A 23,159-nucleotide genomic window follows, 5' to 3' on the forward strand; every position below is an offset into this window, starting at 1 on the left:
AAGGCAGAAAAGAGTTACAGACTAAATGTAATTCACTGTAGAATTTTAAATTCTTAAGCGGTTCTCATTCCAGAGCATTTATCTAGGACTATTAAGAAATATTTACAAGTTACATTTAAGACACAGTTAATATCATCTATGGAATTTAAGAAACCTTCCAGATTATTGCTCTGAATAATAACAATAACAACACTTATTATTATTATTATTATTATTATTATTATTATTATTATTATTATTATTATTATTATTATTATTATTATTATTATTATTATTACTACTACTACGAAGCATGTTCATTGCAAACCCACGCAGTGGTTAAAAAATCCCGGAATCTTATCTCAAAGTAACTATAAAATACATTTTGTGTTCATAGTTACTTCTAACCATTATTTAACGGTGAAACAAGTTGATCATTACTCCTCTTGGTTATATTTTTAAACTTTGTTTTGATTGACACTGCAGACTGGCCGTAACCCAGGAAATTTCATATTTTTCAGCCAGCAGGGCTGGATGCCAAACTCACTGGCAGACAGCGAAAAGACGCGCAGTAGCGCAAGGACTTTGGAAGATAGCATTGTTGCTTTACGTAAACTTGCAGCAAAACAGGCAGTCATTGCGAAAACACAAGCTTTTAACATTGGAACAGAGAGCCGTGCCGGTAGGTCACAAGCAGATGGAAAATAAATATTCTTAGCCAGGACTGCTAATGCTTTCGACGGTCAAAAGTGTAAGAAAGCTTCGACTGCGTATGGTGAAAGTAGCCTGGACCGAAGCACACCGATCTAGCGACAACATCTTTTAAATACATTTCCTCTAAAGAAATCCATGTTGTCATCGTTTATTGGCAGAGAAAAGGGCTCAGAAGAATACAGCCTTCACAGGACAAACGTCCGAGAGAATAGCTAAAACTTTTTTATTATTCGAATTGTTGAAGAGATGCATTTTATTGTGTCTGGGTTTTGAACATTGTGGCCTCTTGGATCCATCTTCTCTTTTTATCTGTTACTAAATTAGGATTTTGTTGGCTGTAGTTTTACTGCTACTGGTGTATTGGGTGCAGCTTTCGTTCTGTATATCGGTTTTAAATTAATGCGCTGAGCTTTTTATCTTTAGCTATACAATTCTGTGGAAAATATCGCATGTATACCTTTTGAATGCTAGTCTCCGAACCGAACTAAAATAACTGATATGTCTTTTATTTGTTTTATATAAAACCAGTTCTGCCGCCTTCTTATTCCTAGCAATGTCTAGATAAGTTTCATTCCTATTCAATTCTGGGCTGTTGGTATCCAAGTCATTTTATCGCTCGAAATAATTATAAAAGTTTTTGAAAGAAACTTTTTTTCTGTAGTTAATGGAATTATTCAATTGCGTGTACACCAGAGAGGCTTTACAAATAACCGTACAACCTATCGCAGTGCCTGAAAGACGCTGACTGTGGGCTATGGAGATTCCGGTTGGGTTAGGAGGAGTTTGTGACTCCCCGAACACTGTGTTTCGTGGAGCTTTCCAAAACGTCTTCTATAGCGTGCGAACTGCGTTTCAGAGTAACAGCGCACTCTGCGACACCCTAGACTTTCCAGGTTCAAAGTACAGTGTTTTGCAGAATTCGGACCCCTGGGAAATGCGCCAAACTAACCGGCAGTTGCCCCACAGAGGACTATGCATTGGAACGTCGCATATTTCTGACACCGGCGTAAAGGAAGTCCAGAGTATTAGCTTTCCCAGACAGACCGATGTTTTAGCCAGATCTAGCCATTTTGCGAAAAGATTACTGGGCAGCAGAAGTGAGTTCTCATCTGTGACAAAGGCAGATGATGTGGAGGAGGGAGCTTACGGCTTTCTCCCTGGCTTGCAAGGCAACACGGAACAAAAATCTTCCATACCTATTCCGCCCCATCACAGAAAGGAGACTAAAACTCACGGTGACGCCCTCGTAGAGAGTAGTAATAGCGATATTGCTTCTACTACCATATCAGAAACTGCACGGGAGCTCTGCAAAGCCGTTTCAGTATCTTTGGGTTTGAACATGGACCCAAATGAGATGAATGACCTGGGAACAAGTCACGATCCATCTCTTGTTAGTGACCGAAGTCAAGAAAACTATCTCTTTCAGATGCATTTAGCAGACCGTTCTGCAAACGGAACAGGTGTCACGGTAACAGACTACAAATGCCCCATTGCAAATGATGGACCATCAGTGCAAAGTCATGAGAATATTCGGATGTTAAAGAGAGTCCACGCAAACACGACGCCTGAGGTAGTCCCTTCGCAGCATATTAGTGCTGCGCATTCTAAACAGGATGGACACGAGTCAAGGTTGAATGCAGAGCTGAGTAACGCAACTTGCGAGGACTCCGAAAACCACATGAATATGGATGGAGGACACACTGTCTTTTGCCAGTTTGACCAATCGGTGCGACCGAACCCAGCAGCCTATGGTCAAAACGACCCATTGTCAGTGGAGCAAGGCAACGTTGCGTCTCATGGCTTGTACAAATGTGAAGCTTTTCCTAATGCATCCGAAGAGAACTCAGAAGAAGTCGCTGCTTACCCGCCAGAGTATAGAGTCAGGATTAAGAAAGAAGTAAGCAACGAACATGCGGACGTATGGCCTGTCCAGTACAGATACAGTGATAATGGTAATACACCTTACGGACTCATTAGACAATTTACTCATCCTCAGAATACCGGCCAAGGTACCGGTAGTTCTTTTGCTTGTAATGCTTATGGATACGGAAGAAGCTGTGGTCTGGTTGCAGAGGATGGAGTTTCACCAGAACAATGGTACTCAGGTGGAATGGTGGGCAGGGTGCCATATACCAGTTCTTCATGTTTGAAAAACGAGATGGGTGACTGGATGGAAGTACCTTACACGGACATCAGGTAAGCATTTTTTTTAATTAGGACTAGTTAAAACATAAATTAAAGTTTGTCAGATTCATTATGTTCCCACAAATCAGACATTGCCGAGTTTTTCATGTTGCTGCTATAAATGCTACACATTTTATTGTTCAATATGAATGTGTATAGTTGCCTGCGTTAAATGTACAGTACACCACATGTGTTGAAGAATAGAACATAAAAGCAAGTTACAGACTTTAGTTTTTATTTAAGTAAACTGTCAATGTTTTATACTTGTATTTCATAAAATACTGTTGTAGTTACATGAAATATTCAACAGTACACACAGTAGGTAGAAAAAATAATATGTAACAGACTAACAACAGCTTTTTGCCATTAGTATCTCATAATTAAAAGAATAAACAAAAAGGTGATTTTTTAAACAATTTTGTGATGTAGAATTTGGAACCTAATTTAGTTTATATTTACATTTTATATTTATATTTTAAGTCGTAAGCTTTCGGTGTACTAATGTAAACATTTTGCTTTTAATGCGTTAATACATTGACTGTTTAAAATGGGCTCTTAAACTGCATTCAGAACTTTAACACGGTACTCTAATATGTAGTAGGTACAGTTTATATGAGCACATTATGGGTTTTATATTCTCTGGACCCTTTTGAATATCTGCTCCCTCGTGCTTTCAGTCTCCACATACTTTATATTGGCGTAATATTGACAGCTCAGCTTTTTAACAAACATGATAAACGTCCTAGTGTACTTTATATACTGCAATAGTCCGGCAGTTCTATTATGTAATTAGGATAAATTCAATAAGTGTCATCTTTTATTAGGCCAAGTAGCATTTTCTTTCTGATGTTTTAAAATGTTCTCGCTTTTTCAGTTCTCTTGTTCTTTTGGGGTCTCGGCATGTTTAAACCCAGGTACATATTAGTGTATGTAAAAGCTAAAAATTCACAAGGAGCTCAGCAATACTTAAACATAACGTTTTCCTCGAATTATTCTGTCTCCTTAACTTATTTTATTTCATGTTCAGGGCAAATGCTGAAATTATAGCAATATTGCAAATGGACACACCCTTGATAAAACAAGTCAGGAATCGGAAAACTGTGTTGTATTTATTATTCAGACCAAGGATTCCATGGGTACAGTAACAGTATAGTGATAATTCTAACAGTTTGGTAGCCCCCTGTACTGCGTTATTGAAATACAATGCGCGCCTAGTTGTCTGCATGTTAATGCGGGTTATCTCCGTGTGCTCTGGTTTCTCCCACCGTGCACAGACACGCTGGGTAGTTACTCACATTGAGTGTTGTACAATCTAGCCTAAAAACTTAAATTCTAAGATGTGCTTTTGTGGTTGTTTTTTTGTATTTGTCCTGTTTTCATCTAAGTTATTTGTAAATTACCGATACAGTATGTGTTCCTTATGTGCTGTAAAACGCATTGAGAAGATTGCTTTTAAAGGTGCTGTAAAAAAAAAAAAAACTTTACAAAGTTTATTATGACTTCTGCCACAACTAGTTTCAAATCCAGATCGTCGTGGTGCCTATGTTGTTCTGAGGAGAGATGGTGAACGAGTATACACAGTGGCTCATGGTGCCTAATTTGTTGATTTGGTCAGATGAAAGCGAAACTAAAAGGCAGGAAAACGTGAATACCACAGATGCATTAAGAAGAAGACAAATATACAGTACATCCATTACCAGAAATCCTACTGTTGCCGTTTAAGGTCGGGGCAATCTGGAGCGTTGCCAAAGAACAAGCGTTGTAAGGCAGGATCAAACCCTGTTTAGAAAGCCAGCCTATTGCATTGTGCACAGACACAGATGGACAAACGCATGGACGGTTTAGAGGCATTGCTTAAGTACCCGGGAGAAAACCCATAAGAACATGCAAACTCCACACAGAATATGACACAGCCCAGAAACACACCTTGGAGCCAAGAGCTGGTGAGATTGCAATGCTGAGGTTTACTTTACTATTTTCATCCTGAAAGAAAACAACTGTTAAAATATTAGAGCAGCATTTGCAGTTGCTTCTTAATACTAAAGTGGAGCAAATATACTGTATATGTCTTTGGATCTACAGTTATTTACTGTACTGTATGTACAGTATACTACGTTCCTAAGGGACTGTACAATAAAGAGAGAAGAGATTATTAGGTTACTACTGGCCAGTAACCGTGGAGAATGAAGTGCTTTGTATTCTCAGCATAGCGCTCTTCAGTAGGCACCAACATGCAGTATGCTTTTGCAGTTGGGAATAAAAAAAATACAATATATTAAAATTGTATTTATGGTTTATGCTATTAAAATAAGAAGTGTCATTTTAAATGAAGTTTTTTGGATTATGAAACTTCAAAGTCAAACTTAGTGTGCATTCACAATAAAGGACATTTGTTAATAGTATTGCTAATAATTTTAAAGATAACAATTATACTGCATACATACAATACAAAAAAAAGCTGCTGTAAAAAATAAACGTTTCAGACCCATAACAGTCTTGCAAGGAAGAACATCAAACCAACATCTCCAACACTTGTTTTAAAAACAATCTTCACATTATCTTTATGTCTCATTTGAAGAGTTTATTTCCACTTTCTTTTAAACAAAAGCTAATTTTACGAAAATCTTTCTGCTATATATTATTACAGTAACTGACCCACAGTTTTGCTGTTTCCCTCCCTTTTCTATTGCACATCACTTGTCCAGATTAAATTTTCTGAATGTACTGCCAGAAGTTACTTCTAATTGCGAAAGGTAACATTAAATGATGAGTTAAAACAATATCCCCACATGATTGAAAGCAAAACGTATATGAACGCTATAACACACCATAAATACAGTACAAAAATTTCCCATCACATCACAAAGACAGTTACAGAACATATTTTTCATTATATTTTTCTCAGTTGTATTTTTAAGTAGTGAGATATTTCCAAACTTTGAAACCTTGTTATATTCCACTTGTTTATTTTTGCGTGTGCAGTATGCATACAGTATATGTCACAGTATGTGCTGTAAATATGAACTGTATGTCTTAATACATGTGTTTGAAGACTTTATAGTGGGGATCTGAGTCAGTCTGTATGTTGCAAGGAACAGAGGTTAATTTTATGGTAAAAAGTTAAAAGAAGAAAAATACGTTTTACCTATGGAGCCATTTTTTGGTACTGAATGTGGGGGAAAGTGGAAGGGAGCAGCAGTATGAAGGAAAGGAGGACAAAGGGAAGACTGTGAGAAGTAGACGAGGGGGAGGTGAGAAAATGGTTGCAAAGAGATAGAAAATTGGAAGATAAATTCCAGGGGCAGAGTGGATGGCAGAAACCTTCAAATAAATTCAGAGATTTAGAAAGAAATTACTTGAATAATTATTATTTCCTCCTACTAGTTCTCACAACATCTTTCTTTTGTTCTTTTAACCGTTGTATTTCTGATCTCTCAGTGATTCTCCCACACACCTAAAGAAGATTTCACAAAAAAATGTTTTATCTTCTTTATTTGTTTACTGTTCAGCATGTAATAAGCCTCTTTTCGTTCATTTAGTATACATGCAAGTCTGTTTTAACACCATTTTTTCTTACCTCAAATATCTTTTGAAAAGTAAGTACGATGTATGATTTATGATAGAGTCTTTAATTTCCACTTGCACACATTTTTGTATGCGTGCACACATTTTGCAAGAGATGCAGTTATTTCTACAGTAACTGACAAGTTAATGAAAATAGCTTGGCATTCCAGTCTAAAAGTTGTATTGTCTAAAATATTGTAACAAGGAATATTTTTTAAAACTAACTTTAAAAAGTTTCTCATTTCTTTATGATAACATCAGCTAGACTTGTTCAAAGTAGTAGCCAGTACATTTAATAACTGCTGTTTTGATTTTCTTCAGAGTAAACTTGAACAAATTAATTCAAGGTCATTATAATGTTGTCATCCATATTAAATAGTTTATAACTGATATAGATTTCTTCTAAGCATAACTTTGTTTCAAAATATTGCGTTCATGAGTTCACATAAGTCTCATGTTAAAAAGAGACTTTATTTTGAAACCAAAGTTAAACATATCAAAGTTTGTAAAACTCTTATACGTACTGCACTGTACTAAGTGGCTGAATGTGTAAATACGCGCAACATACAGTAGATATGCAGAAAAACTCAATAAGTCCAATAAAAAATATTAAATTCCCTTAAAATAAAATACAATAATAAAACCTATTCATCTGGAATGTAAACATGATTGTATAAATTATACCAACAATTAGTTTTCCATAGGACTCTTCCTTAAGCTTTGTGTAGTGTATTAGACTTGCCCACCTAGTGATAAAAGCCATTTTATAGTTAAATTGTTACTTTTTACCAGTGTTTTTTTTCTCAGTACATAGAGGTTATATGATCTATAAATTGAACAGTATGTGAACCTTTAAATGACTTAAGAATATAAAAAGGTTAAAAATGAGAAGTGCCTGTTTGTCCATTAAGCTACGTCTTTGATCTAAAGGATCCGAGAATCTCATCCAACCATTTCATAAAGGAGTCTTGGCTATCGGCTTCAACAACATGGCTGTATTTTCTGTTGCAAATTTCCACCACCCTTTGTTAATTTAACTTATCTATAATGTATGTGCAGTATACCTACAGTACCATCACAACATAAAAGTTTTAATTTCTGTATAATTTAAATTAAAAGAGTTAAGTGCATTATCTTCATTTCAGTCTACGATAAAAGTCTCTTCCTTGGAATACTTCATAAATAAGCTTTCTAGAAATTCTGCATTTTTTTCAAAAAACAGTTGAAACTATAAAACAGTTTCAGGAAATAGGAAATAAAACATCCTGTAAAATATACAAGCAGCATACATGTTTGAATATGAAAATGAATGAGATAAAAAGCTAGGAGACATGATAAAAATCTTGATTGATTTGTGAAACTATTTTTAATAGCATTTCTATGAAAATGTTTATTATTTTGTGTTCAACACTTTCTCCATTTCCATACACTTTAAGAAACATTTTTATTATCACTTAATTATTAGCTTGGAACTTTGTTAATATGTTAATATATCATTTTCTGTTTTTGAAATGTATGCAGGCCTTACCATTCTTCTAACAGTGTTTTCATTTACTCCCTTAGCTAGCATTTAAAATAAACAATTTCAATTGAATATCCAGAGATGTTTATAATAATGTGTACAAAGTTTCAACAAATACTAAGAACTCACAACTGCTCTATGTTATTGTTTACTTTCATTCCTTTGGGAAAATATTTGTCAAAGTTTTACAGCATACGTTTTTATGCTAAATGGTAGCGTCTGATGAAATTGAACTTCACAGCTGCTTATTCACTTCCCAGGCATTGAAATATATCGATTTCCCACTGTCCCTGTAGAAAAATAATTGATATATGCTAATGCATGTAGAAATGTTGTTTGCACAGTGTTTTATAAAGTATGTGATAAAGAACCTTGTGATTTATTTTGCATTCATCACCATATATTAAGAGTATTAGATTATGGAAGTGTTTTTGAACATATTAATACCAGATCTGGTTATCTTGGGTCAAAAAGGTTTGTTTATATAGTTCTTTAAAAGAGAAAGGATTATCATTTTATTTTGTTTGACATGAATACTAAAAATACAAGTTGCTTTGTATGAAAACATCTTTCCATCTGCTAGGTGCAGATTGAAATCCTAGTACTTCAACATGTTGTTTTGTTCCCTGTAGACGTTTTGGTTTTATCTGATGGAAACTCCATCAAGAACTGGTTTGTTACATGATTAATGTGTTGTTGCAAGTAGTGTTTTAAACCAGACCACAGTGTTTTCCAAATGCATATTTAAGGGTGTGACATTTATTTTTTTAAACATTTGGAATATATATTTTAGTCAGAATGGTCCTCAGACTTTTCATTGAGTGAAGTTCATATTCTCTTTGTTAAAATATTTTGTATACGTAGTGCTTGCTTTCTGGGTGTGGTCAGATCAAAAACATGACTACCAATTCTCTGGCAAAGTTTTCCAAGTCTTTGGCAAATATGGGAATTAGCTTTTAGCTTTTAATTAATGATGAACTATTTGAAATCTGAATCGACAATCTGCTAGGTGCAGATTGAAATCCTAGTACTTCAACATGTTGTTTTGTTCCCTGTAGACGTTTTGGTTTTATCTGATGGAAACTCCATCAAGAACTGGTTTGTTACATGATTAATGTGTTGTTGCAAGTAGTGTTTTAAACCAGACCACAGTGTTTTCCAAATGCATATTTAAGGGTGTGACATTTATTTTTTTAAACATTTGGAATATATATTTTAGTCAGAATGGTCCTCAGACTTTTCATTGAGTGAAGTTCATATTCTCTTTGTTAAAATATTTTGTATACGTAGTGCTTGCTTTCTGGGTGTGGTCAGATCAAAAACATGACTACCAATTCTCTGGCAAAGTTTTCCAAGTCTTTGGCAAATATGGGAATTAGCTTTTAGCTTTTAATTAATGATGAACTATTTGAAATCTGAATCGACAAGCAATAAATTCTTCTTGTGCAATGTTAGTCTACGAATTTTTTCACGACAGCTAAAATGAACTCACTGAAAATGTTTTCGCAAAGTTTAGTTATTCTTCAACAGCTGAACCACTAATTAGGCCGTACGTTTGGCAACATAATTATGAATGAAAAGTGAATGTCTGTGGGGTGTTTTACGTTAGTAGATTCTGATTGAAAATAAGGCAATGCTGGCCTTATCTCGTTGAAAATTAAACAATAGTTCTTTAGTTATATTTAGTTGTTTATTTTATGTCTTGTCATTGTGTGTTGTGTCCTAATTACTGCATACTGTATATGCCACTGTAGGCCATTATCACTGGTGACTTTGAATTCATAAACATTAAATATAAAATTAATTTAAGGGAGTATAGATTTACAAATCCAAAATAAATGATTTTGGTTAGAAAAAGCCTTTTTACAAATGGCAGTTTGCAGAGGTCAGTCCATAGCTATATTTCTGTTGCTTTGGTACGTTTCATATCTGTCTTGTCAGTTTTAGCTTTTTCTTTGATGGAAAAAGATCTTTAAGTTCTTTTGTATTGTTTTGTTAGTAATTTGTGTACAAGCAAAGAATGATACTTTGTTTTAAAAACCTGTGGATACTCCAAAGGGGAATTTTATTACTTTAACAATTTAGGCAATGTCCACCAGCTTAAAGAATGCTGTGGAAACTAAAAAAATTGTTCCTCAAGTAAAACCGTTTCCTATAATTGTGTTAAATTAAATAATGTATAATGTCTTTCCATACTGTGTTACTATGCTGAAAATTATTCAGCCCCTTTCTGCATTATACCTGTATATTTACAGGTACTGTACAAAAACAAAATTCTTATCTAATTATAAAAAGCAGGGTGTATTAGATACTGTGAAGATCCTAACAGCTGATTTTGCTGCATTTTCTTCTCCTGATCTTCTTGCATTAATGGGGACAGTACATTAAGGCTTACGTCTTGGCAAATATGATGTGATTCTAGCAAAGTGAAATGATAGTTTGGCGGCAGTATTTGCCCTTCACACCAGCGGGGACATAGACATGATGCAAAATTGAAAAGTTACAGATCCTTGGGAAGGTCCTGTATTTTTAGGCTGCAAAAGAAATAGGCAAGAGGGTAGTCTGTAGGAGCTAAAAGTTGTGCTTTTCAAAGTAGATAACAAAGTAATAAACAGTCACTCAGTTAATAATAATAGAAATTCTATCAAAGTACTTTTTTCTTTATCCTTTTGCTTTCTTTAATGCGCTAAAACCTGAAGGTTACACATAAACCCAATGTATGTTCATTTGTTTGAAAATTAACTTTTAGATTTACTCTCTAATGAAATATTTGTTTTATTTCCTGTTTAGCTGCCATGTGATTATTCCCCAAACATTTGTTTTTATTTTGCTCCTGCATGAGCTATCACAGCCTATCTACCCATCTTTACAATAGAGCAGAATGCAATATTGTGTCTGAAACTTGTCACTAATTTCTTATTTCTCAAGAGAATTATAAAATAAACAAAGGTCACTGACGTCTGCTAAGATAGCAATCTATGGCCGGTGGCTTTTGTACAGTTTGGCAAGAGACAATGAATGACGAAATTTCAGTACCCACATGGATTTATTAAAATTAAGATTATTTGACTTTTCGACACAGTTCTGGTTTGTCTTTCTTTGACATCCCTGTTTTCCAAATCAACGTATTTGCAAATGTTGTATATATTTTTATAATAACGTATAATGTGTGTATTTCTTTAACAAGAAGGTCATACGGGTGCTATTTATGTGCATGAAGTCAGTTTAAAATGTCACTAGGAATTACCCTAGGAGTTACCTTCTCTCCTTGAAGTGATCAGATTCTGCTCTGTTCCACTTCTGCCAGTACTTCAGCAAGAATTTGACCTACTTGTAAAGTATAAATGTAAAACTGCATTTTAATTTTGCAAAAAGCATTAATCCTGAATTGTTACCTGCAAATGCTCTTTATGTATGTACAGTAGTTCATGAATGGTTATTATGAGGGAGTTTATGAGAATATATAGTTTCCCATAGAGCCGAAGTATCATGCTTACAGTATATAATTACAGTTAGTGAATTGATATGGCCATTATATCATTTTAATTATTTTTATCTTTGGTATTTTGGAGTTTGTAATTAGAAATAAATGTTATTTCAAGTATCTCTTGTTGTTTGCCACCGGCAGTGTTATTGGATTTGGAGCTAGTTGTCACGGGTGCCAGTCCAGGCTCCCGTGAAGTGTGTAGTTTAAGACCCTATGCAGACGGTATAATCTGGAAGTAACTAGAAAAGGACAACTGGGAAGACACATTCGTCCTACCCGCTAGCCCGTGGAATAGGAAAGGCTTGTGGCATCCATCTTCCAATGCTGAGCGAGGAACAGTGGAAGCGGCAGGCTTAACGGGGCAGGTGCACGTAATAAACTAAAATGCGAAAGGGTCAGAGCACCCTTAAGAGGAGGAATGCCGATCATGGCACTAGTATTAAGTCAATCAAATTTGTGCTTTCATAGTGTTTGTCTCAGTCAACATTGGGCTAGAATTTTTAAAGGACTTAATGGTTTCTTATTTTACCAGCACAGTAAACATTCAGCATCAGTAGTATGTTTAAAAATTATAGACTAAATGTACACACAGAAACAATTGAAGGTTTCTCTTATAGCCTTGCATTTATTAATGGCTCTTGATTTATGAAGATGTCAGAATGCATCTCTGAAATTAAGAAGTAAATAAATCATTCTAAGTCATTTCTTATGTACTTGTGCCATTGCTGTGATGTTTTACTCATGTAGTACCACCAAAATTATATCCAGAACTATATCCAGCCTTAGTGTGTTTGTGTGCTCTTATGGTGATGTTCTCACTCATCCCTCCAGTGTCACTTTTTATAGTTGTATTTTCCATATAGTATCACAATATTCCATCACCATGCGATGGAGGCTTGAACGTCTTCCTCTGATTTTGGGGTTTGGGGATGAACCCCTGAAACTAGACCCTTTCATTAAGATTAAGCATAATGCAATTCATTCATTTCATGAGAACTGGCTGTCCTCATAGTGCTATCATTTTATTGGCTTAGTAGTCAGAACTGCTGAATTCATCTGTGAGACACCGTGATTATTGTTACTTATGTCTAAACCTTATATACTGTACTACTTGAAGTTCATGTGGGGAGTTTCTTTGGACAGCAAAGGAACAACTAAAGGTTAATTTCCATGCTGAAATGTAGAAAGAAAAAGCACAATGTTTTGGCTATTGAGCCTTCTTCAGGTGTGTGTGAGATTTTGATAAAATGTACATACAGTATATGTGTGTAATAAAAAATATGTAACAACATATTTAACAATTTACCATAAAACACACAGCTTAGCATTATTTAGCTGAGAGTGTTCTTAATAAATTTGGTCCTTTTTTTGATGGACTTTGATTGAATTTGATAAATTCTTTTTTGGGCCGGGGTAGAAAGATAGCAACTCTTGTTTAAATAAAATCTATGTCCTTTAGAAACGTAATGCTTTAAACTGACATGTTCTGACTTATAGATCTTCATTAGCGCAAAAGCAAAAACATCAGAGAAGGAACACATAGTATTCTTTAAAGAATTAAGGTTGTTAATTACTAGTTTCAGTTGATCAATTTCTAATTGGCAAAAAATAAGTAACAGACACAGCAATCAATAATTAAACACAAAACAGCAACATCAAGCTATAAATCAAAAGGTAGTCAATAAAATAGTTAACTGGGGTCATTAAAATGAAATGTATATTAAAGGATATACTGTATCTAATTCCTAACAAAGTCCAAATCATTCTAACATACTACAGTATATGTAATGTAGTCATCCAATAATCTTTGTGTAAGAAGATTTAAGAGATTTCCTCCATCTGTGGAAATCTTGACATTCTCTTCACATTTCGTAACACTTTTCATCTCAAAGTATACCAAAATGCATCACACATAGGATAAGACCCACTATATCTACCATTGAAAAAAATGAATAACGAATAATGTAATGAATGGCACCCATTATACACTAGCAGCTGTAACATACAACAGATAAAGTAGAGAACTGAGGAACTGCTTCAGCAGCTGAATTAAGAATGAACTTTGGAAGAGCCAGGTAGTGCAGTCCCAGAGTGGCATTTATGTAGAACAACATGGTTAACTCCCCTGCTTTTAAACTTCCATGCCCCATGCCATCAAATCATTAATGAGTCATAAAGTAGTCAGGACCTTGTTTCAATGTCTAATTTTAAAGACAGTACCTTGTACAATACAGTGTCGCCAGGCATTATACTGTGCAAAGTAAGAGTGCCACCTACTGGTCCACCAACACCATTTTACAGAAGCATCCTGGTTTTCACTAGAGGCATCCCATCTCAGTACTGACAAAGCTCAACCTTGTTTAGCTTTTGAGAGCTTAAGAAATCAGACAGAAGGAGGTACCACTGTATATTAAACATTAATTGCCTTTAACATGACATACTGTACATTGATCACATTTACAATTACTGTTATGAATATTTTGCAGTCTTTAATTAATTCAGTCTATTGCCCATAATACATAGTTTCTTTTTATGTGAATAAATTATGACCCGTTGTCATGGGTGTTGAATTTTTGGACAGAATAATGCTCTATGATCAGTAGATCTGAAAAGAAAAGCGAGGTAGTTTTAGTTTAGATTTTGTTTGTAGTAAATTATTTAGCAGTCTTGTTCTGAGCATATAGGCAACATTAGGGTGATGGCACTGTGCAGTATATCAAGGCTTAGACCAATTTTGCATTGAGATTAGCGATTTCCTGGATTAGTTCTGATCTCCCTTCCAATGTACAGTATGTTACTGTAACAGATGAAATGTTCATCTTTTATGAGAGCATTGTTTTAAAAAATGTGTGGGACTCTGTGGCCCAATTTGCCTAATTGAAAACTAAAAACAGTTCCCGGGGATGACATCCCATGGCTGGAAAAGTAGTATCTATTTCCTAGCCTGATCTCTGAGAATAGTAATGTCAGGGTCTTTTTCAAGTAGTGACACCGCTGACTCCCTTTGGGCCATTATCTGGGCTTGTAATGTCTCTTGTGCCTATCGCTGCATCAAGTGTTCAGAGTTTTTACTACATCATCCATGTTTTGGTTTAGTTTTCCATTCTTTAATCCACCAGGGATGGTTTAAAACCACTAGTAATCCCACTCTGCCACCAGATTGTGACAACCTCATCTAAACAGATTTGTAGCAGGCTGGAGTAGCTTGTATATTGTTTAGTTTTTCTTTTTAACCTTATTTGCTCCACATTACACAAACATAAAGCAAAATCCACAGTATTGGGGAAAGTTAGTGTTAAAAAGAAACACAGTTTATGTATAACTTCCTCATGTCAATTATGTACAATTTAATAAATTTAATAGCCATTTCATGGAATGTATACAATTTGGTGTGTGACACAACTTTAAGAAGGCCAAAATGAGGATCCTTCAGATTCATTTAGCTGGTAAAAACACTTTGTTGCCCAGAGCCTTTTCAGCTCATACTAACATGTGATTACAAGTGGTGATGTTGCCTTCTCCAATTGGCACAGAACTTCCTATATCTGTGATTTGTTTAAAAACTGCACATTCCAAAATGGGCGGGTCAAAGGTATCTGCCTACACTTCCTCTTTCTACCCTGTGTTATTCGTAGATGTGATCCAAGATGTGAAAAAAAATGGCACCCAATTTAAGGTGTATTGCTGAAGACTACAATAGTGTTAAACCTGGGAGCTGGACCCATAACATACTAGCTGTGAGTCCAGAACCCTAACTACTCTTGCACACTGCTGCTGCAACAACCCAGCTGGAAGAAGCAGACACACAGTTCATATGTGCAAAGATTTTAACATACTGTAATAACCTATTGGGGAGGGCATGGTTCTTTCAAGCCGGACTGTCTGATCAAAAGTCTTATCAACACAGCCACCCCTGATCTTAAAGTCTTTCCCGGTCAGAAGACCTGAATATAAATTTTACACTGATATTTTATTTATTCATAAAATGAATCACATTAAAACATGATTATACAGGTGCCATGACATTATCATCTCTTTCACTTGCTTTTGAAATCATTAGTGAATAACCACTAGGAGAAAATGTTTAACAAAATGTGTCGGACATCTCAAGTATGACAAAGTCAACAACTTGGCTTTGATTTTTCTTTTACACTTAACAGATGTAAAGGGACTGTAAAGCACATTTGACTAAGAGGAGGCTTTTTTGGTTACATGAAGAATGCATGTGTTATCTACACAACAAACTGTTTTTTACAGCATGATCTGGTCTACATTAGGACAAAAATAAACTGAAAAAATTTTTGGTTCAATTAAATTATCTCCTTTTGTAAGTGAGCAGATGAATCGTCTATCTTATCCAATTGTTCTTACTCTTTATAGGAGGATCTATATTCTTGGGTTATCGTAGTGGGAACAGGGACTTTGAACTAAAATGGAAAACATATACTGTAAGTGAAGCCAGTGCTTCAGTAGACTTTGGGTAAGATTAATCATTTTTAGAAAAACCTGTTTTATTTTTCTGTAAAAATAGGGAAATAATTTTGAAGCTGAACGTTTTAGTCCACAAAATAAAAGGAAATAATGAAAAGCATGTTGGAAGAAACCAATCATGAATGTCAGTCATAGCAATAGGACTAATTAGACAAATAGTAAAACACTCAATGAACAATTTCAGTTAAACCTAAATGATTTTATACATATAAATATATGTATATAAAAATGAACTGCTTTTAAACAAAACGATTTGATTATTTACACAGTGTAATAAAACATTGACAGATAACATTTTTTGCACTTATTTCAATAGCAGTTCTGAATTTGAACATCAGATAGTCTGGAGAGATGTCCTGGGGGCTTTAGAGGAAAAAGCTTATGCTTTAAGGATTTAGGATGCAAAACTAGTGCATTTGATGAAAGCAGTGCCCTTAAGCATGTATTCTTTTATATTCACGGTATTTGTACAATGATATACTAATGGAGCCTTCCAAGTTATTCCAGTTGAAAGCATGAACTCTGAGATACTGCATGCAGTTTCAGAAATAGGGATAAAAAATCAATTCATATCAACATAGTAAGTGGGAACAAGAAAGCAGTTTGTTTATTATTACTATAATGGGTTAAGCCACATGCTGAACTCAATATACTGTACTGTAGTACAGTAAGTCTAATTGTAAGTTGTATTTGGTGAATACTTTCCAGTACATGCTGCATAGACGTGCATTTCAGTTTTGACTCTCTGCCAAGAATTGAAGATGTTTTGAGTACGATTAGAGAGCCATTACGCTTGGTTACCAGTTTTGTCCTTGGGTTTGTTATGCTTATGAAAACCTTGGCATCTATGGAGTAGGTCATCATGGTATAGTTATGTCTGTACACATAGTCCAATCAGTAAGTCCTCAGGCAGCAGAACTTTTTTCTGTCCTGCCAAGAAACTTCACACCTTCCTCACACATTTTCTGTAGTTCTAGTTCTTAGTTCTTTTCTAGCCTGGAGTTAATGAAAATCTTTCAAAGAGCTCAAATCTACCTGGAACTGAGGAAGGTTAGTCCTATGTATAGCAGTTGTACTATCAAAAGCCCATGTACTGTAACCCTAACAAACTCTGGCAGAAGTGATTACATATGGAGGGGTTAAAACCAAAATTCAGGATTTTGTATTTGCATGTTGCGTGCTTAGAGCTTGTAGCACTGTATGAAGGCTGGCTGCATTGAATTTAGACCACGAGCAGACGTCATTATGTTTGAAGTGGAATTTAGAATGTTGTTAGTGTGCATCACAGTTCCAAACTCTTATGTCCTAGTTTATACGGTACATATTTGTTTTTCTTTTTGTATAGACCAGCATGTTTTGGAGGCAAATTAAAACTGCAAATTTTGTCCTACTGTATCTTACCTGACCAGTCAGCCCACATGAGTGGAAAAGTTTCTAAACACTTCAGGAACACTTAAACAAGGCACACAAGTGCCATAATTCATCAAGTTAATACTGTATATCAATGTGAGCTTTTTCAATTAAGGCTGGAACATATTTTTCTCTGGGGTTTTCTCTACACACAGTGAGATGGAGTGTGTCCTTTTTTGATTAATCAAACGCAAGCAGAAAAGATCAAAAGACACCCAGATCCCCCTTTTAATGAAAAGGCAGGCAGGTGTGCTTTATTCAATGATAAGTCTGTTTTTAAGGTGTTCCTATTCACAGAAGAAGCTACTGTGAATAAGACCATAATTGACTAAGTGTAGTAATAGTTAAAAATACTTTAATCTATTTTTAGGTAGCATACTGTATATATACTGTATACTGAGTCTTTTTATATGACTTGGGCAGTACAATATAGAGATTTCATAACAAGATATTGGGAAGAAGTACTATTTACAAATTTAAACTTTTGTTTTTCTGTCTGATCAACACATTTAACTTACAGTAAGTAAAAGCAATACATTGTACCATATTTTTTTTTTTCAAACTTTAAATTTATGATTTCAGAGCAAAACCAGAAGGAAGGCTCTGTTACATTTTGTCATTATATGAGACTATAATGGGATTCCTATTGAGGGTCATGTAAAGAAAGGACAAAAACAGCTCTAAATATTTAATTATAAAGAGAACTTTTAAAGCCTTTAGCAAACATCAAGCTAGTGCTCCAAACCTGTACCTTAAATAAAAGGTGTTGCACTTCACCTACAGTAGTATACCTTCTTGCAGCGTAGATGAGAATACATTATATCCTATATATACTGTAGAATATACTGTACTATAACAACCTTCATAACTCTTTATGCCTTTTATTCTGAAAGACATAACTGATGCATAAATGTTTATAACGATTGCCATGGTGCATCTTATGATATGTTTAAGGTTTAGAACTTTTTATATGGCCAATATAGGGCTGTAGTTGTTCAATTATTATGAAGACTTCAACTGGTCATAAAGAGTTATGAATATTAGTTCAAGAAGCAGTAGCTGCGTCAGCATGCGTAGGCTCCAAAGGAACAAGTAAAGGTTTATTCCATGCTGGAAAGAGAAGAAAAGAAACACAAAAGTTGTGTTTCTTTTCTTCTCTTTTCAGCATGGAATAAAGAGTTATCAGTGTTATTTTAACATGCAATATAGCCTAAATCATAGGAGCCATTACTGCAAAATTTGCTTATTACAAAATGACATTGTAACTTGCTTGACGTGAACCTTACAGCTTTTGCAAAACTGCAGGTAATCCATTTTTTTCTGGATCAAAAAGCTCTAGGAAACTGTAACACACAAACATATATAAAGTATCACCTCTTGAGCAGTACAAAGACTTTAAAGTCACTGTTCTCCATTGAGCTTCATGAATTGTATCATCCAGTTACAAAATAGCTTGCAGCATGCCTGTGGAGCACGTTAAGCAATTGGCCTATTTTGCAAATTGGCATTTTAAAATTTTATAGTATTTTAAGCCACTCTGTAAGTTTGCAAACAAAGCATATCAAATTTGTTTCATGATGCAAAGCCACAGAATGCCTCTAGGCCAGAACACTTGAAAGACAAGGGACAATGACATACGCAGAGAGGGACAAGTTTTTCTTAATTTCTGCCTTCTGCAACTTGATAACATGCTGACATAATGTTCTGAATGCCTGAGAAAGATAAAGTTTATCTTATGCCTAGATGTAAGTGTTGATTTGATACCTTCAGTTTTGAATTCATTTAAAAGAATGTTGTCACACTATGGAGAAACCAGGGTTTTTTTGTTTCTCTTAAAGTACATTGCACACCTGTGGGAAACAATCCTGATGGTTCCTTCTTTGCCTCATTTCAAAAGCATTGTATTTAGTCGATCAACCATTATATTGTTTCACTTCTACAGGGATGTAAATAGCATTTGTATTCTTAACTTTACTATCTTGAATCATTTGATAAACAGTAGAACATTGTGGATTTTTTTGCTGTATTTTATGATCTGAAATCTTTATATCTGCACTGCCTTTAACCATTATTCACAGGGGATTACTGCCAATTCCATATTTGCCAAGATAGAAAAGAACTGGCATCCACTCCAGCAATTCAATTAAATTTGTGAAAGGGAAAATAAAACACAACAAACCCTTTTTTATTACTAATGAAATTAGGTCTGCATCTCAATTCTTTTTCCTAGATGACCATTTCATATCACATCACTAGAAAATAAATTGCAAAATATAATTTAATGCAAATTTAATTAAATATTGTATAAAATCATGTATGATTTTCAAGAAAAAAATACATTTGGAAATAGTTTTTTTGTATTCATATAATTTAACTTCTGAAAGCTTCCTTTAAATGGACTTTGTCATTCATTTTGTGACAGACATTAGTGGGGTTCATTGTAAACAGATTTCTAATTATTTTATTGTTTGCAATGTTTTCCAGACTATTTCCATAACATTGCTGTGGCTGTTTGTTATTACCAAACTCCATTTTATAATTCTTTCATGACATGGAAACACTTAACAGATCAAGGTTTGCTTTCAAGCTGACTTGCTCCAGTAACTTGACTGATCTGGTGCCCAGGTGCAATAAGTTTCGGAACTGGAAATGCATTGTGTAGCTACACCTTTGTAAATGTATAATGATGACTTTTATGCTTGGTGGCACAGTGGCTCAGTGGTTAACATTGCTGCTTTGTAGTTCTGGAGCCCTGGGTTCACTTTCCTGAGCTGGGGTGCTATCTGTGTGGAGTATTCTTTGTTCTCCAATTTCCTCCCACAGTCCACAACATACTGGAAGGTTAATTGACATCTAGGAAACTTGGCCCCATTGTGAGTCTGCCCTGTGCTGGACTGGGATCCAGGGTGTACAGGGTGTATCCTTGCCTTATGCCTGTTGCTTGCCAGGATAGGCTCTGTAACATTGTAACTATTTTCACACATTTTGTTTAACTGCATTGCCAGGCATAGAAGAACTCTAGGAAAAAAACAGTGACAGTTCAGAATTTTAACAACACCTCTTATCCATTTGGACACAGAACCTGTTTGATGGAACAGACTTTCCCACATATGATTTCCAAGTGGCTTATCCTAAACCTAATCTGTGTGCAGATCTTAGCTATGTTAATATATAAGGGACAGTGATTCTGATGCTATTTGATGTTACTGGATCTTTGCTTTTCTTCTTTGTTTTATAGCTACTCTGCTGTGTAAGTGTGATATGCTGCCAGGGTCTGGTGTGAGTTATAAATCTAGCTGCAGAACTTTGGACACATCACAATTTACTGAGTAGAAGTTAGAGTTACGGGAATTCAGGATAATGCATATACAGTATTTGGACTAATCATGATAAATAAAAATAATTATATGAGGGGTGACTACTCAGATTTGGTTGTGAGAGATTTGTATTAGGATCATTAGACTTTTTAACAATACATTCGTTAGTAGTTATACATAGTTATAATACATAGTACAATACATAGTAAGGTCAAATTCACAGATAAGGTCAAAATAAAATGACCATCACTTTTTTAGTCTTACATAGAGAAGACTACTAGGTACTGTAGTTAATTCAAGTATTCAAAATCTTCAAAGACATTGGTAAAGTCAACCTAGTGGACATACTGTAAGTATAAATTGTGATGAAGTACAGTGCATTGCGAAAGTATTCGGCCCCCTTGAACTTTTCAACCTTTTGCCACATTTCAGGCTTCAAACATAAAGATATAAATTTTTTATTTTATGTGAAGAATCACCAACAAGTGGGACACAATTGTGAAGTGGAACGAAATCTATTTGATTTTTGAAACTTTTTTAACTAATAAAAAAATGAAAAGTGGGGCATGCAAAATTATTCGGCCCCCTTGCGTTAATACTTTGTAGAGCCACCTTTTGCTGCGATTACAGCTGCAAGTCGCTTGGGGTATGTCTCTATCAGTTTTGCACATCGAGAGACTGAAATTCTTGCCCATTCTTCCTTGCAAAACAGCTCGAGCTCAGTGAGGTTGGACGGAGAGCGTTTGTGAACAGCAGTTTTCAGCTCTTTCCACAGATTCTCGATTGGATTCAGATCTGGACTTTGACCTGGCCATTCAAACACCTGGATACATTTATTTGTGAACCATTCCTTTGTAGATTTTGCTGTATGTTTGGGATCATTGTCTTGTTGGAAGATAAATCTCTGTCCCAGTTTCAGGTCTTTTGCAGACTCCAACAGGTTTTCATCCAGAATGGTCCTGTATTTGGCTGCATCCATCTTCCCCTCAATTTTAACCATCTTCCCTGTCCCTGCTGAAGAAAAGCAGGCCCAAACCATGATGCTGCCACCACCATGTTTGACAGTGGGGATGGTGTGTTGAGGGTGATGAGCTGTGTTGCTTTTACGCCAAACATATTGTTTTGCATTGTGGCCAAAAAGTTCGATTTTGGTTTCATCTGACCAGAGCACCTTCTTCCACATTTGGGGTGTCTCCCAGGTGGCTTGTGGCAAACTTTAGACGAGACTTTTTATGGATATCTTTGAGAAATGGCTTTCTTCTTGCCACTCTTCCATAAAGGCCAGATTTGTGCAGTGTAAGACTGATTGTTGTCCTATGGACAGACTCTCCCACCTCAGCTGTAGTTCTCTGCAGTTCATCCAGAGTGATCATGGGCCTCTTGGCTGCATCTCTGATCAGTCTTCTCCTTGTCTGAGCTGAAAGTTTAGAGGGACGGCCAGGTCTTGGTAGATTTGCAGTTGTCTGATACTCCTTCCATTTCAAGATGATCGCTTGCACAGTGCTCCTTGGGATGTTTGAAGCTTGGGAAATCTTTTTGTATCCAAATCCGGCTTTAAACTTCTCCACAACAGTATTACGGACCTGCCTGGTGTGTTCCTTGGTCTTCATGATGCTCTCTGCGCTTTCAACAGAACCTTGAGACTATCACAGAGCAGGTGCATTTATACAGAGACTTGATTACACACAGGTGGATTCTATTTATCACCATCAGTCATTTAGGACAACATTGGATCATTCAGAGATCCTCTCTGAACTTCTGGAGTGAGTTTGCTGCACTGAAAGTAAAGGGGCCGAATAATTTTGCACGCCCCACTTTTCATTCTTTTATTAGTTAAAAAAGTTTCAAAAATCCAATAGATTTCGTTCCACTTCACAATTGTGTCCCACTTGTTGGTGATTCTTCACATAAAATAAAAAATTTATATCTTTATGTTTGAAGCCTGAAATGTGGCAAAAGGTTGAAAAGTTCAAGGGGGCCGAATACTTTCGCAAGGCACTGTATATCTTAAAATATAAAGAAGAGGAGACCCTGTTTCACACTAAGGCCAGAAAAATCTGGAATCATCTGTCAGTTATTCAAAATGTATCATTATGGTCAGTTGGTACTGTGACATCTTTCAAAAATAGATTGGTTTCAAACTTGTAACCAAGTGAGCTAAAAAGGCTAAATGACCGTCTTCTCCTGGTTTTTAACCTACATTTTTCTGATTGTTCTGTAATTTGAATGGGAAGATCTCAGTTTGGTTTCAGATTTGTGTAATCACCCCACCTTTGTTTTTCTCATTTAAGATTTGAGAGTGGAAGAGAAAATTTGTTCCCGATGGAGTACTTTTTTCCGCCTCAGAGGACGTGTCTGATTTGTGGAGATGAGGCCTCTGGTTGTCACTATGGAGCACTCACATGCGGCAGCTGTAAAGTGTTCTTCAAAAGAGCAGCTGAAGGTGAGTCCTGAAGTGAACAACTTCTATCATGGCAGGAGTGAATGCTAT

General features: G+C 35.5%; 1 protein-coding gene across 1 annotated transcript in view; it reads left to right on the forward strand.

Moving 5' to 3' along the window:
* Nucleotides 1-512: 512 nt before the first annotated feature.
* ar (androgen receptor) overlaps nucleotides 513-23,159 on the forward strand; it is a 58,798-nt gene continuing 36,151 nt past the window's right edge. The window contains exons 1-2 of the mRNA XM_006632763.3: nucleotides 513-2,889; nucleotides 22,960-23,111. Coding sequence (XP_006632826.1) covers nucleotides 1,448-2,889; nucleotides 22,960-23,111 — 1,594 coding nt within the window. The 5' untranslated portion in view covers nucleotides 513-1,447. The remainder of the gene's footprint in view (nucleotides 2,890-22,959; nucleotides 23,112-23,159) is intronic.

Source organism: Lepisosteus oculatus, chromosome 8, assembly GCF_040954835.1.
Source record: "Lepisosteus oculatus isolate fLepOcu1 chromosome 8, fLepOcu1.hap2, whole genome shotgun sequence".
In the NCBI taxonomy this organism is placed as follows: domain Eukaryota; kingdom Metazoa; phylum Chordata; class Actinopteri; order Semionotiformes; family Lepisosteidae; genus Lepisosteus; species Lepisosteus oculatus.